The 13726-nt window shown below is 34.4% G+C and overlaps 1 protein-coding gene across 5 annotated transcripts in view; it reads right to left on the bottom strand.

Annotated features, from left to right (window-relative positions):
• The window catches only part of RICTOR (RPTOR independent companion of MTOR complex 2), a 117176-nt gene that overhangs the window by 72159 nt on the left and 31291 nt on the right, over positions 1-13726 (bottom strand). For 4 of the 5 annotated variants that reach the window (XM_072824811.1, XM_072824812.1, XM_072824814.1 and 1 more), the window contains one exon: positions 4512-4609. In XM_072824811.1, coding sequence (XP_072680912.1) covers positions 4512-4609 — 98 coding nt within the window. Of the gene's footprint in view, positions 1-4511; positions 4610-8206; positions 8236-13726 lie in introns of all 5 variants that reach the window. The other variant, XM_072824813.1, reaches the window with a different exon arrangement.

Below are 13726 nucleotides of genomic sequence, written 5' to 3'. Positions count from 1 at the left end.
GAATTTAAATGAAATAATAATAAATTTAAAAATAAATTAATTTAAAAATTAAAAATAAAATTTTAAAATTTTAAAAAATAAAAAATCTTCTCAATCTAATATAAAACCTTTAACTGAACACTTGTTATATTCCAGGCTTTAAAATAAAGAAAAATATAAGAGTAGAAAAAGAAATACTACAGGTTTGTGTTTAAGAAACTTAATTTAATAGGATAGTAACCCAAAACAAATAATAACAAAAGGATAAAATTTAGTAGACACACATAATCTGTTATAGGAACACAGAGAGGGTACCAACTAATTCCTAATGAGTCTAAGTGGCATCATGAATATTTTTCTTATTTTCTTATTCTATATATATATATATAAATATATAAATATATATATATATATTCTATAGAGATTTCTTGTTCTACAGAGATATTTGTAGAGAATTCTGAGAATTTCTAATTTTACTCTATAAGGACATGAACTTACAGATTTTATTGAAAAACCAGCTATGAAATGTTTATGATCCTAGCTCTCTACCAACATGGAATCCAAAGATATATTATATTATGATTAAATTTAGTAAGCTTTTATTTTTGTACTATGTGTCTAAAGAAATTTTATTATAAATTTACAGACATTTCTTTACAACAGTGGTTCTTAACCAGGGGCAATTCTGCTCCCAGGAAACATTTGGCAGTATCTGGAGACATTTTTGCTTATCACAACTGGTGGAGGTGCACTACTGGCATCTAGGGGGTAGAAGCAGAGATGGTGTTAAATACACTACAGTGGAGAAGAGAGCCTCCTAAGAGAAATAATTAGCTGGCCAATTATGTCAGATTACGAAGGTTGAAAAACTCTGTTACAGTAGAAGCTTACTAATCTGCAACTATTAAGCAGACTCATGTCCTTAGAGTTAGTCAAAAGACCAGAAAAGTGGCAAAAGATACTTAAGCAAACAAAAACAAACCCCAGGTTAAAAGGTGCTATCTATTATGAAGTACATATTATATGCCAGGCACTATAATGAGACCTAGCCTCTAATGGTATCAAGATTACCTGAGTAAAGAAATCTGCTCAAGACTGCCTGGCTAGTTAGGGTCAGAGCTGGGCTAAGTCTCGATCTATATGATCTAAAGCCTATGCTTTTCCCATTGTTATCACCAGGTAGCCAAACCAATTTTACAAAGTCCGAAGTTCACTGACTTTACTAATGTGAGAGCCCCTCAGACCCTGCCTTAAGGTTTATTTAGTTCCTTGTATCATAGACAAATTCTAGTGAGTCTGGTTTTCTGGTCTTTAAATCCATAAATAATTTATAGTAGCAAATAAAAGGAATGCTCTAAGCTGGCACAAGGGCCAGAGGGAAATGTGTAAATTATAATGAGAGGATAGAGCAAAACAAAAACAAAAACAAAATAGAACAGAAAAATCCCCAAAGCCTAGGGCCTTTATTAAGGAGAGAAATCATTCTGTACTCTACAGGGCTACAATGGGGGAAGAGGAGGCAAGCAGGAAAGAGAAAGAAGGGAAGGAGAGAAAGAAAAGAGGTTAGAGAAAAATGAAGAGGGAGGAGGGAAAAAAAAGAGAGCAGAGAAAGAGTGAAGGAGAGAAGGGGGAGAAGAGACTGGGAAAACACAAATCAAGGAAAGACCAAGTGAAGAAAACAAGTTAGTGAAATACCATGGGAGAAATTCAAAGAGAAACAAGGAAATGGAAAATGGAAAAAGGGAGAGAGCAACCTGGCTCTAAGAGAACCTAGGATCAAAACAAATGGAGAATGCAGAAGGGAAAAAGAAAAGTGTCCACTAGATTCCTAGACATGAATGTTTAAATTGCTCTTATTCCAAAAAGTCTCTCTGTATATATGTACTGTCCATTATGGTTGGTATCTACTAGCCAAAGGTTGCTGTAAGTCCTGTAAAGTTGGTTACTCTGAATTGAGATGTGCTATAAGCATAACATACATACTTGATTTCAAAGACTTAGTATAAAAAATGTTAAATATTTCATTAATATTTTATACTAATTACATCAATGGTAATTATTTGGATATACTGGATTAAAGAAAATGTATTATTAAAAAATAATTTCACATACTTTCTTTTCCTTTCGAAATATAGTACTAGAAAATTTTAAATTATATTTGTGGTTCACATTACATTTCTACTGGAAGTTACTGTTCTTGATTCTTTTTTTTTTTTAAATTTATATTTATTTATGATAGTCACAGAGAAAGAGAGAGAGAGAGGCAGAGACATAGGCAGAGAGAGAAGCAGGCTCCAAGCACCGGGAGCCCGACGTGGGATTCGATCCCGGGTCTCCAGGATCGCGCCCTGGGCCAAAGGCAGGCGCTAAACCGCTGCGCCACCCAGGGATCCCACTGTTCTTGATTCTTAATATTGTTTTAGGACCCATACTAGTGCCAGAGTGACATAAAAAAAAATAATAATAATAACTGCCATCTTTACATGTATTCCCAACTTTCAGAATCCCAGCTGGCAAAAGATGTGGAACTATGTATCTATCTGTCAATTTGATTATGACAGGAACCATAAGTTCAAACAGGACATAAACACACATTAAATTGTTTTTAACAGTTAAATCAAGGCAAGTGGTAAGACTTACTAGAGTTAAGAATGGTGAGATAAAACTGGGAAATTTAATACAAGGGAGTGAAACCAGGAAATACAATTTACAATTCTGAAAGAATTTTGGATATAAAAGACTTGACATTATCTGATGAGCATATTGAAGAAGTATGCATTTGAAGACTTTCATTACATTCATTAAAAATGGAAAGATACCTAGGAATTTTTTGAAAAACTCTTTCTCAAGCACCTATTCAATGTTTTCAAAAGTCATTTTAAAAATATCACTTTTGGGAGGATGCCTGGGTGGCTTGGCAGTTTAATGCCTGCCTTCGGCCCAGGGTGTAATCCTGAAGTCCCGGGATCGAGTCCCACATCGGGCTCCCTGCATGGAGCCTGCTTCTCCCTCTGCCTGTGTCTCTGTCTCTCTCTCTGTGTCTCTCATCAATAAATAAATAAAATCTTTAAAAAATAAAAGATTAAAATATCATTTTCTTGTCCCACATATAAAATAATTTTCTCGTTTGTTACATAAAAAAATGTGCCAGAATATTCCAAAACTTCACTAAAAAAAAATAAATGCAGGGATCCCTGGGTGGCACAGCAGTTTGGCGCCTGCCTTTGGCCCAGGGCGTGAGATCCTGGAGACCCGGGATCAAATCCCACGTCGGGCTCCCAGTGCATGGAGCCGGCTTCTCCCTCTGCCTATGTCTCTGCCTCTCTCTCTCTCTCTCTCTCTCTATCATAAATAAAAATAAATAAATAAAAAAATAAAAAATTAAAAATAAATAAATAAATAAATAAATAAGAAAAATAAATGCATACATACTTGCTTCTTTAACTATGAAATAAAAACCTAATCTATTTTATATTTATTGCACATCACCATATTGAAAAAACAATTCTGTTACATAGTGACTATATTCTCATCTTTTATTTCTGTGAAGTAAAATAAGTCTCAAGCCATAGGCTAATTATTAGATAGCAAAGAATTGGAACATTGTGGAAGAATTAAAAGAGTACTACTCAAACTTTAATGTATACATAAATTCACTTGAGAATTTTTATTATAATGTAGATTCTGATTCAGTAAGTCTGGGGTGGAGCCAAACATAGTAATTTCAAACAAGCTCCAAGTAATTTCAAACAAGCTCCAATGTGACACCAATGCTGCTGGTCTATGGATCATACTTTTAAGGGATTAAACTATGTAATAAATCCCAAATTTTAAATGTAGCAGAACAATGTATATTGAGTCAACTAAAAAAAAAAAATTTTTTTCCCAAGGGAACCATTCTGTTTCCTATTTACGGCATCACCTCAAATAGAGGCATTTTAGTGTTTATAAGAGTTGGCTGTCCAGCAGCATTACCAGGCTCAAAAACATACATTCCATCTATCAAAGTCAAGAATTCTTGGCTTCTAAAAAAGATCAAGTCAATATTTATTTGGGATGAGAGTCCCTGAATTCATCCCGGGCTCTAATTGAGATCCAGAAAATGGAAACAGAGTATCAGAGAAAAAAGAGACATTGTTTTAATATTTTTCTTGGAATTATGGGTAGGCCTATAAAATGCAACACACACAGGTGCTTATGTATGAGCATTTATTATATATTATCACATAAAAATGAGTATTAAAAAGGTAAAAGAAACATATGTGAAAAACAGTGAAGACCAGATTATGGACTTCTTAGTGACTTTTTTTCTTTATTCTTTTTTCTGAAACTACCAAATCTTCTACAACAAGCACACAATACTTTCATTATTCAAATACACTGACATTAGTAACACATGGCAAAATCTATGAGAAGTGTCAGAGGAAAGCACTAATGTTAGGTGACTACTCAAGAATTTCTTTTTAATGATAGCTAGAAAGTGATCTAAGGTAAGTATAATAAGGAACAAAGATTTTAGATGAGTTACTTACCTTAGTAAAGTTATTCAGATGGCCTAGTTTTCTCATATTTGATACTCCTTGCAATTTGGCCACATTTTGGAGAATCTCCCTTAAGTTGTCAGAAGGTTCTAGAAGAAAAGACAAGACAAATTAGCATAATCTTAGAAAAGTATTTTCCTAGACAAACACATAAAACATGCAGTATTAAAACTCCACAACTTTGGCTCTTGGTTTAAAATCTTCTTCTCTATCTCAAATCCATCTACTTAGGTGACTTCAAAGTCCATGTGGATGACTCATTAAATGACCTTCACACCTCTACTCCACTTATACCTATGGTGTATCATTACCTGGAATTATTTAACCACTAAATCTTAAATTTCAACATCCAACTATTACTTCTGGCTACAACAAGCATCAATATACTCGAATCAACCAAAAAAACAGGACAAAATATATGAAACTATAATTCTCAGAACACTCAACATCAGGAAGTAAACCATAGTGATCCCTGAGAGATGAGAAACACACAAGTGTGCCCTACAATTGCCCCAGCTAACTGTCTTAAGTTTCCAGGCTTTGGTGCTGAAAGCAGAAATCCAGGCAAACAATTTAAAGACAGAGCTCAGGGTCCAAGGAGATCAAGAAGAACTGGAAAAGAGCATTACACAAGAGAACTCTGAAGATCCGCAAAGGGGCACCTCAGGTAATCCATATAGCAATAACTGGTGTGCATGTGTGAAGAAATTAGCTACTCAAAAGAATTAAAAGGAAAGTAGCCTGTGTTCACATATGACAGGGAGCAGTGGCTGTTCCTAACAGCCGGACTGAAAATCTGTACAGTTCATGTGCATTGGTTAAAGAGTATTCAGAAACATGCTTGGTTAAGGTAGTAGGGAACAATCAGATATATACTAAACACTTCTTTTATGCCCCCTACCACATCTTCAAAGCAAGACTTGAAAGAATTCAAAGATTTCCAATAACTGTGTCTCAGACCAAAGGTCAAGATTTATAAGAAATGAAAAAATATGAAGTACTAACAAGTCAAAATTCACAATGTTTAAGAGCCAGTCAAAATTTGTCAGACATGCAAAGCAGGAAAATATGATCTATAATAAGCAGAAAAATTAATCACAGAAAATGACCCAGAACTAACAAAGATGTTTGAATTAGTAGAAAAGAACATTAAAACAGTTTTTATAACTATGGTTTATATGTACAAAAACTTCAGGAGAGGGATGAAAGGTATAAAAATCACTCAAATTGAATTTCTGGAAATTAAAACTAGGTCTAAATGAAATATGTCAGATGGGAATAAATGCATAACTTTTATAGAAGATAAAAACTGCAAACTTAAAGACAAAGCAATTGAAATTATCTAAAATGTAATACAAAGAGAAAAAATAAATGAACTTCAGAGAACTGAAGGACTTCAAGTAGCCTAATATAATGACAAAATGTATTAACAGTAGACTTCAAAGGAAAGTAATGGAGGACAGAAAAATTATTTTAAGAAATAATGAATGAAAACTTTCCAAAGTTGATGAAAATAAGCCAATAAACCTAGGAAGTTCAACCAATCCCAAGCATAAAAACATGAAGAAAACTAAACCAAAGTACATAATCACATTGCTCAAAACCACTGGCAGAGAAAACCTTAAAAGTAATTATACTATAAAAAAGTTACATGGAGAGGAACAAAGAAAAGGTTAGAGCAAGATTTCTCATGGGAAACAAGGCAAATGAGAAGATAGTAGAGCAACATCTTCAAAATACTAAAAGAAAATAAATTGCTTTAAAAATGTAAAAACAAGGGCACCTGAGTTGCTCAGCGGTTGAGCATCTGCCTTTGGCTCAGGGCATGATCCCAGAGTCCGGGGATCAAGTCCCGCATCATGGTCCCCGCAAGCAGTCTGCTTCTCCCTCTGCCTATGTCTCTGCCTCTCTGTATCTCTCATTAATAAATAAAATCTTAAAAAAAAAAAAAAGTAAAAATCTTAGCTCACTTGCTTTACAAAAATGGGCTATAGCCACGTAAGTAGTCCTGTGGTTGATAGTCTACCAACCTCCCTGGAATAGAGTGTCAATTTCCACAGGCTGCTACAAACTCTTTTTCTAATGTACTCAGCATCCTATTTCTTAAAAAAAAAAAAAAAAAAAAAAAAGGACAAGCTAAAGAAGAAGAAAAAAAAGTATAAAGAGTATCACATTGCTGATATTTTAATCTAAGAGCCATGATAACTTTGAGGTTTTTATCTGTTAAAACAAAGCCAAAGAACTATTTGTTTTGAATTACTGCTTTTCTCAGCAAATGAAACTGCATTGTCCTATTTTACATTTAGCTTGTATCTGCCTATTTTCCTCCATTCTGTTATACTCAGTGTTAGCCATGACAACCACAAATTGGTTAGTGCCAAACCACTAAGCACACTACATATCCCAGCTATTTTCCAAGCACTTTAAAATTGCTACATACTGAGATCTTTTGATTTTAGAGTATCTCCTACAAATTTTGGATGATATATAAATATTTTTAAATTCCAGTGTAACTCAATCTAATGTTGTTGAGAACATGTCTTTGTAATTAGTGACTTTGAAGTTATCTTAAAAGTGGAATAAAAACAGCTCATCACTAGGTGGAATCAGATTTCACTAAAAAGAACTGCAAGGGCCCATGAATAAGTCAATGTTAGTATTTAGTAGTATCTTTTCATTATTATAAATGGTATCTGGAAAGATTAAAGAAGAAAAATTATAAGTAAGCCAATGGTGTCAAATGATTAAACTATATTTGAGAACTTTTATACAAATTTTATAACAACCCTCATGGTATTTAGAACCTACACCAGTAGCAAAATCAGAGTTAAAGTCATTAAAGCTAGTGTGAAATTCACCTAATGGAAATGTGTAACTAACCAGTTCATATCAACTTGTAAAGATTTTCAGGCACCAATGCTTCACTGAAGTGATGACACAGATATTATTATGTAATGATCTGATTGGGCCAAGAGTTAAGATCATTAGTCTGTAAAGATTTATTCTTCACAAAGGTTTGTAGATTTCATTATTGGCTATTTTCTAGGTACAAACTGATTATAGACATTTTTGAAAAACCACAACCTTGTAACAAAAATAAAATCTCGTATAAAATCTGAGTTCATTCAGTCAACAAATAATATTTAAACATTTATTATAGTCAAGTACTATTTTAGGTGAAATGTATCAATCACTGAGCAAGAGACATCCTTCATTTAATAAACCCTAAATACAAGTGGAAGAAAACAACAGTAACAACAACAACAAAAAATCTCCATACGCACAATCTGAAAATCAACAGGTGGTAAGAAGTCAACACTGGATCAAATGTCTGCCTAATGAATAATGACATAAAATGAACATAACACACAAATAATACAGGTGTTACAGTTGTCAATCTAATTCAAAATAAACCAGCCTTTCTCCTTCCTTTTCCTTACCCTCCTTATTTTTTACATAATTAATTCCTAGGAACCCCCAACTACCAACAGCTTTCAAAGTTTCCTCATAACATATTTGCTGAAAAGCAAGCTGTTTCCTCCCAGAAACTATGGTACTTCCTAAACCGATTCAGGGCCATTTACAATGAAATACTATGTAATGCTGATGTGCTACAATGTTCCCATGTAAATAACAGGTTAAAGTCCCCTGGAAATGAAATCAGAAATCCTTGGTTTCTTCCTTACCTGCTAGATCAGGAGTCTGCAAACTTTTTCTGTAAAGATCCAGACAGTAAGAATTTTAAATTTTGCAGGACATAAAGTCTCTGTTGCAACTACTAAACTCTGCTGTTGTACCAAAAAAGCATTTGCACAATGAACGTGGCTTTATTTCAACAAAGTGGATTATAGTCTACCAACCCCTGTACTAGATAGTCAGAACTTAAACTAGGAGGAGTATTGGGAAAACCAAGCTCAATGTGGTTTTTACTGGGTGCTGGAGCATATGGGGAAGAAGCAAAAAGAAATTTAGGAAAAAGTTTACCTCTTTTGTTTTTCCTACTCTCATTAATGTTTCCAATTTAGCTTCTTCAAAACTATCTACTGATAACAGTGCTATGTGAGAAATATAAAGCACAAATGAGATAATCAGGATATTTAGGAAACCCACAGCTGCCTAAGGGGAAAAAAATTGTGGCTGGCTGGCTATAATGGCAAACCATTCAAAAGCAAGGAAGCAAAACACAAAAGAACCAGTAGAATGGCAGTGGCTCTTTTCCTCTTATTGTGTAACTTATAAATCCTGAGTGTTCCTGATGAATCTCTCCAGGGGTAATGGAATAACTGTAGTCAATTCTAAATATCTAGTGATTTAGTATTATTTAATAAACACATATGCATATACATATACATACGAAAAACATCAAGAGAAAACTACAGGAGACAAACCTTTTATCTAGATCAATGTATCTACATACATATACATATACACTCATTTCCCTCCAGCCCAATTCTCCATGTAGGTGCACACACACAGATGTATATACTTGTGCGAGTAAACATGTATTTACTTTAAAATGTTTTCAATATTTACTGGTTTGTAACATACTGCAATAAAGTTTATATATCTTTACCTGTCAATAAACATACAACATACAATTGATTTTTAAATAAATTAAGGTTCAAATACACATAGTAAATGACCAGAAATTACCGGCATACAGTTATTTGGGAGTATCGTAAACAACTATGGAATGAAAACACCTAGATTTGAATCAATTTATTCACCTACAAACCACACAGCTCTGGCTAAGTCACTTAATCTTGTGGGCATCCAATTTTTCCTACCTATAGTGAAAATACTAATTACTTACCTTGAAAGCACTGTTAAAAGATGTGAGGTGCTCAGCACAGTGCCCAGCCCATAACAAATACCCAATAAGTAGTAGAAAATATAATTAAAAAAATTTTTTTTGTAAAAACAATTTTTATGAATTGTGAAAATTTTGTGCTTGGCCCAAGTTAAATGTTCAACACTCACATTGGTTTGTTTAAATTATTGAGTTTTTATGTTTTAAAGCATTACTTTTATGATCCAAGATTTGTTTGTTTGCTCATTTTCTTTTAAAGATTTTATTTATTTATTCATGCGAGAGAGAGAGAGGCAGAGACACAGGCCGAGGGAGAAGCAGGCTCCATGCCAGGAGCCTGACGCGGGACTCAATCCCAGGACTCCAGGATCATGCCCTGGGCCAAAGGCAGGCACTAAACCACTGAGCCACCCAGGGATCCCTTGTTTGCTCATTTTTAAGGTAGAAACTGTTATCCTATTTGCCTTCTTGACAATTTCAAAGAGGAATCAGAAGTGGGAGCAGAGTTGAACAATATTTTCAGTCATTTATTTGTGAATATACCTGAAAAAATGCTAGTAAGCAACAAGCTAGTGAAGTAGGGGGCATAAAAATTTAATATGACAATGTTAAACTTGACTAGATAAACCAGTAAGTGCTTAATGTCTTTAATATTATCTAGGATTACTGGAAGCAGACATTAATGATTAAAAGTATATGGGAATTACTATGGTTGGTATTACTTTTGCAAAAGCCAGCAGCAAATCTGTCCCCCTCCACAAAGACACTGGGAAAGCATCTTCTCACCCTTACTCATAGATCAAAAAGTTGAGGAAAAACTGCTTCAAGCCCTCACATTTCCTGAAACTCTAACAATTATTATTATCAAAGAGATAATTTAGTAGAGAAAGGATGTATCCCACTGATAGCATCCTGAGAAAAGGACTTTCCTTTTACCTCTAATGCAGAGAACTCAGAACTTCCAGGAGAGCCTGCTTTAACCTTTGGATTGCATAGGAGAATATTTTTTCTTATACCAATGACAAAATATGCCCCTTTCTAACTTTCATCCATTTGTTCTGGTGTAACCATATGGAATGCAACAGGTATCATCTTCCCTCACATACTGAAAATGTTTCCTCTCCATAGCACGTAATAATTTTTTAATCATTGACATATTTTAAATATAAATACTGTAGTAGACATGTGCAAGGAAAATCTATCAATTACTACTGCCAGCGAACCACTTTAATTATAATCTAAAATGTTAGGTTTATCATACTAAAAACTGAAAGTTTTCATACAGAGTTGTTTTAGAAAATGATGGACCTGAAGCATCCTCTGAGAGGGAATGTTCTGGATAGAGGCATGGCTAATGGGTAGATGGCACTAGGTTTCTTGAGCCTGGCCTGCCCTCTGTCTAGCCAATTTGGGCAAAAATCCTTCTCATTCTCAAAGTCTTGCTCAGACAGATAAAGGTTTTCCCTAACCTATAAGCTCCCTTCTTTATGTTCCCATGACACATCCTTCATACCACTATTGTAGCAGTTATGATAGTGTAGCTATCGCATCTGCCTAGCTTTCAATTTACACCTATTGTTTCACTATAATTATTAATACTACCTCCTTTGACCCTGCAAAGTATCCCACATTGTATTGTAAATGAAATCACTCTAAGTATAGTTAGACTTCAACTATTGTTAATAAGATTTTCTTACATGGGGTGCCTGAATGGCTTGGTTGATTGTTTGACTCTTGGTTTTGGCTCAGGTCATGATCTCAAAGTCTTGAGATCAAGCCTCATGTCTGGCTCCCCAGTAAGTAAGTACAGAGTCTGCTTAGAATTCTCTCTCCCTCTGCCCCTCCCCCTGCTTGTGCAAGTTCGCTCTCTCTCACAAATTTTTTTTCTTATAAGACCTGCATTCTATTTCTTTTTGCCCAAGAATAGAAGAGAACACTTGCTGAGTTCTTATTCCCATGTCCTACTTGTATAAATAATGACGGCAGGAAGAGGTGAAGCAACTTCTACTGATCTGTAACATTTTGAGATTGTCTTCCCAATGACTGAGGGGTTCAGATCTCTTTCCATCCACTTCAATTTTGGATTGTCCAAGTTACCTCACCTCACACTTTTCCCTATTTATTCAAAAATACATCTTCCTTTTTAGAATTCCAAAGAACTGCTCATTTTAAGTGACTTCAAGGGGAAAAGATTTATATATCAATGGGGGGGGAGGTCCTTGTTGAAGGTTATCATTTTGTACCTTTGACTGGATAAATTAAGTAAGCGATAGCTACCAGTTCGCTGATGTGACTGGTTTACAATGGTAGGAACAAAAATCATGTCTTCAATTGGTTTACTACAAGCATGTTATATAATAACTTTAAGATACAGGCCAGGATTGCTCAAGGTACAGAATATGAAAAATAGAGCCTGGTGTAAATGATTCCTTTGAACAGAACTTTTTTTTTTTAAAGAAAGATTTTATTTATTTATTCATGAGAGACACAAAGAGAGAGAGAGGCAGAGACGTAAGCAGAGGGAAAAGGAGGCTCCCCATAGGGAGCCTGATGCAGGACTCAATCTCAGGATCCCAGGATCATGCTCTGAGCCAAACCATAACCACTGAGCCACGCAGGCACCCCTTTGACCAGAACTTCTATTAAAAGATGTATGAATATCTCTGAAACTAATAATACAGATTTGTTAATTAAAATTTTAAAAGAATATATAGTCTTAACAATTAGAATTATACATTCTATAATCTTTATCTCAAATCATAACTTTGAATAAATTATTAAAAAATTGGGGCATCTGGATGGCTCAGTCAGGTAAGCATATGACTCTTGATTCTGGCTCAGGTCATGATCTCAGGGTCATGAGATCAAGCCCCAAGTCAGGCTCTGTGCTGTGTGTGAAGCCTGCTTGAGATTCTCTCTCTCTCTGCCCCTCCCCTGCTTGCACTCTCTTGTTCTCTCTCTAAAAAAACTTTAATCTTAAAAAAATATAAATGGCTTAAAATATTTTTAAATTTAACTTTAAATGACAGAATATTCTTCCCAATGCCCCTAAAGAAAAAAATCGTAACATTAAGATTATATAATGGGAATAATATAGTAGGAGCACAGGTTTCCCCACTGGATTGTACATAACCATTTTACTACTTATATAATTAAAAATATAATTGTGTTCTATAAAGGATAGCTTTGACCTATTCTGGAAGTAGCTCTGTATTTAGATTTCTAAGTTTTATTCAATTATACATTTCAGTGATGACTATATGCCATATACTGTGCCAATGCTATAGGCAAGAAATATTAATAAACATAAGACATGGTCTCAGCCCTGGAGATCAAAATTAAATGAGAAAAGAGAAGCACATAAACACTTAATAGTATATAACAGAGAGATTGGATTGTGAGAACAAAAGAAAAGAAAAGGGCCTGACAGACTTCACTAGACAATAAGACAAGTGAGAAAAAGAAACCTGTCTTTTTTCACACATGCATGCCTGGCCTCTGACACAATGCCAGGCACAGGGTGGGTTCTCTTTATTGACAACCCAATAAAGACCCACTGAAAGAAAGACTGACAACAGGAGACATAAGATGGAAAAGAGCAGCATGATTAAACAACACAGAAACATGAAAAAAATGCTATTTTCCTTAGGAAACAACAAGAAATTCTGCATTCCCAGAAACAAGGTGATAGGGAAGAATAAAATAAAGGGAAGATGCATTCCAATGGCCTTATAACATATACTAAGAAACTTAGGAACCTTTGGGCAAAGGGTAATTACTAAGGGAAACATTTATGCAAGTAGACAGCATAATCAGTTCTGCGTTTTAGAAATTCTGACAACTTTGGAAAACAGACTGTAGGGAGGAGAAAGGCATGTTACAATATCTTCCATGCAAGAAACTTCATCAGTAATGAAACCAGAGATCGAAGAAAAGTAGAGGATTCTTACAGAAGGAAAGGTAGAAGGAGGAATCAAGGATAAATCCAGGTTTCTCAACTGGATAACCTGAAGTATGATACTACTTACTAATAGAGAATACTAGAGCAAGTATAGATTTAGGGAAACTTTTTTTACCATTTGTAGTAATAAGCAGATGCACCAGAAACAATAACAACAAACACCTCATAATGTTCTATGTTAAAATGCTAAGACAAAATAATTTGAAATTTGGCCCACATACATACAAAAGATACTTACAACTGGCCAGTGATTTTCAAATTTGTGTCCCTAAGAAATATAAATATAAGTATAAATAAAAAAAATATATAAAAAATACTGATTTCAGAGCTAAACATGCCTAGAAAGGGACCCATAGTAATGTGCATTTACAGGAGGCACCCCAATGATCCTTATACACACTAAAAAAAATTGTTTTTAATATTTATTTTAGAAAG

This window comes from Canis lupus, chromosome 4 (genome assembly GCF_048164855.1).
Source record: "Canis lupus baileyi chromosome 4, mCanLup2.hap1, whole genome shotgun sequence".
Taxonomy (NCBI): domain Eukaryota; kingdom Metazoa; phylum Chordata; class Mammalia; order Carnivora; family Canidae; genus Canis; species Canis lupus.
The sequence above is the reverse complement of the archived record's forward strand: the minus strand, read 5'-3'. Positions and strand labels throughout refer to the sequence as shown.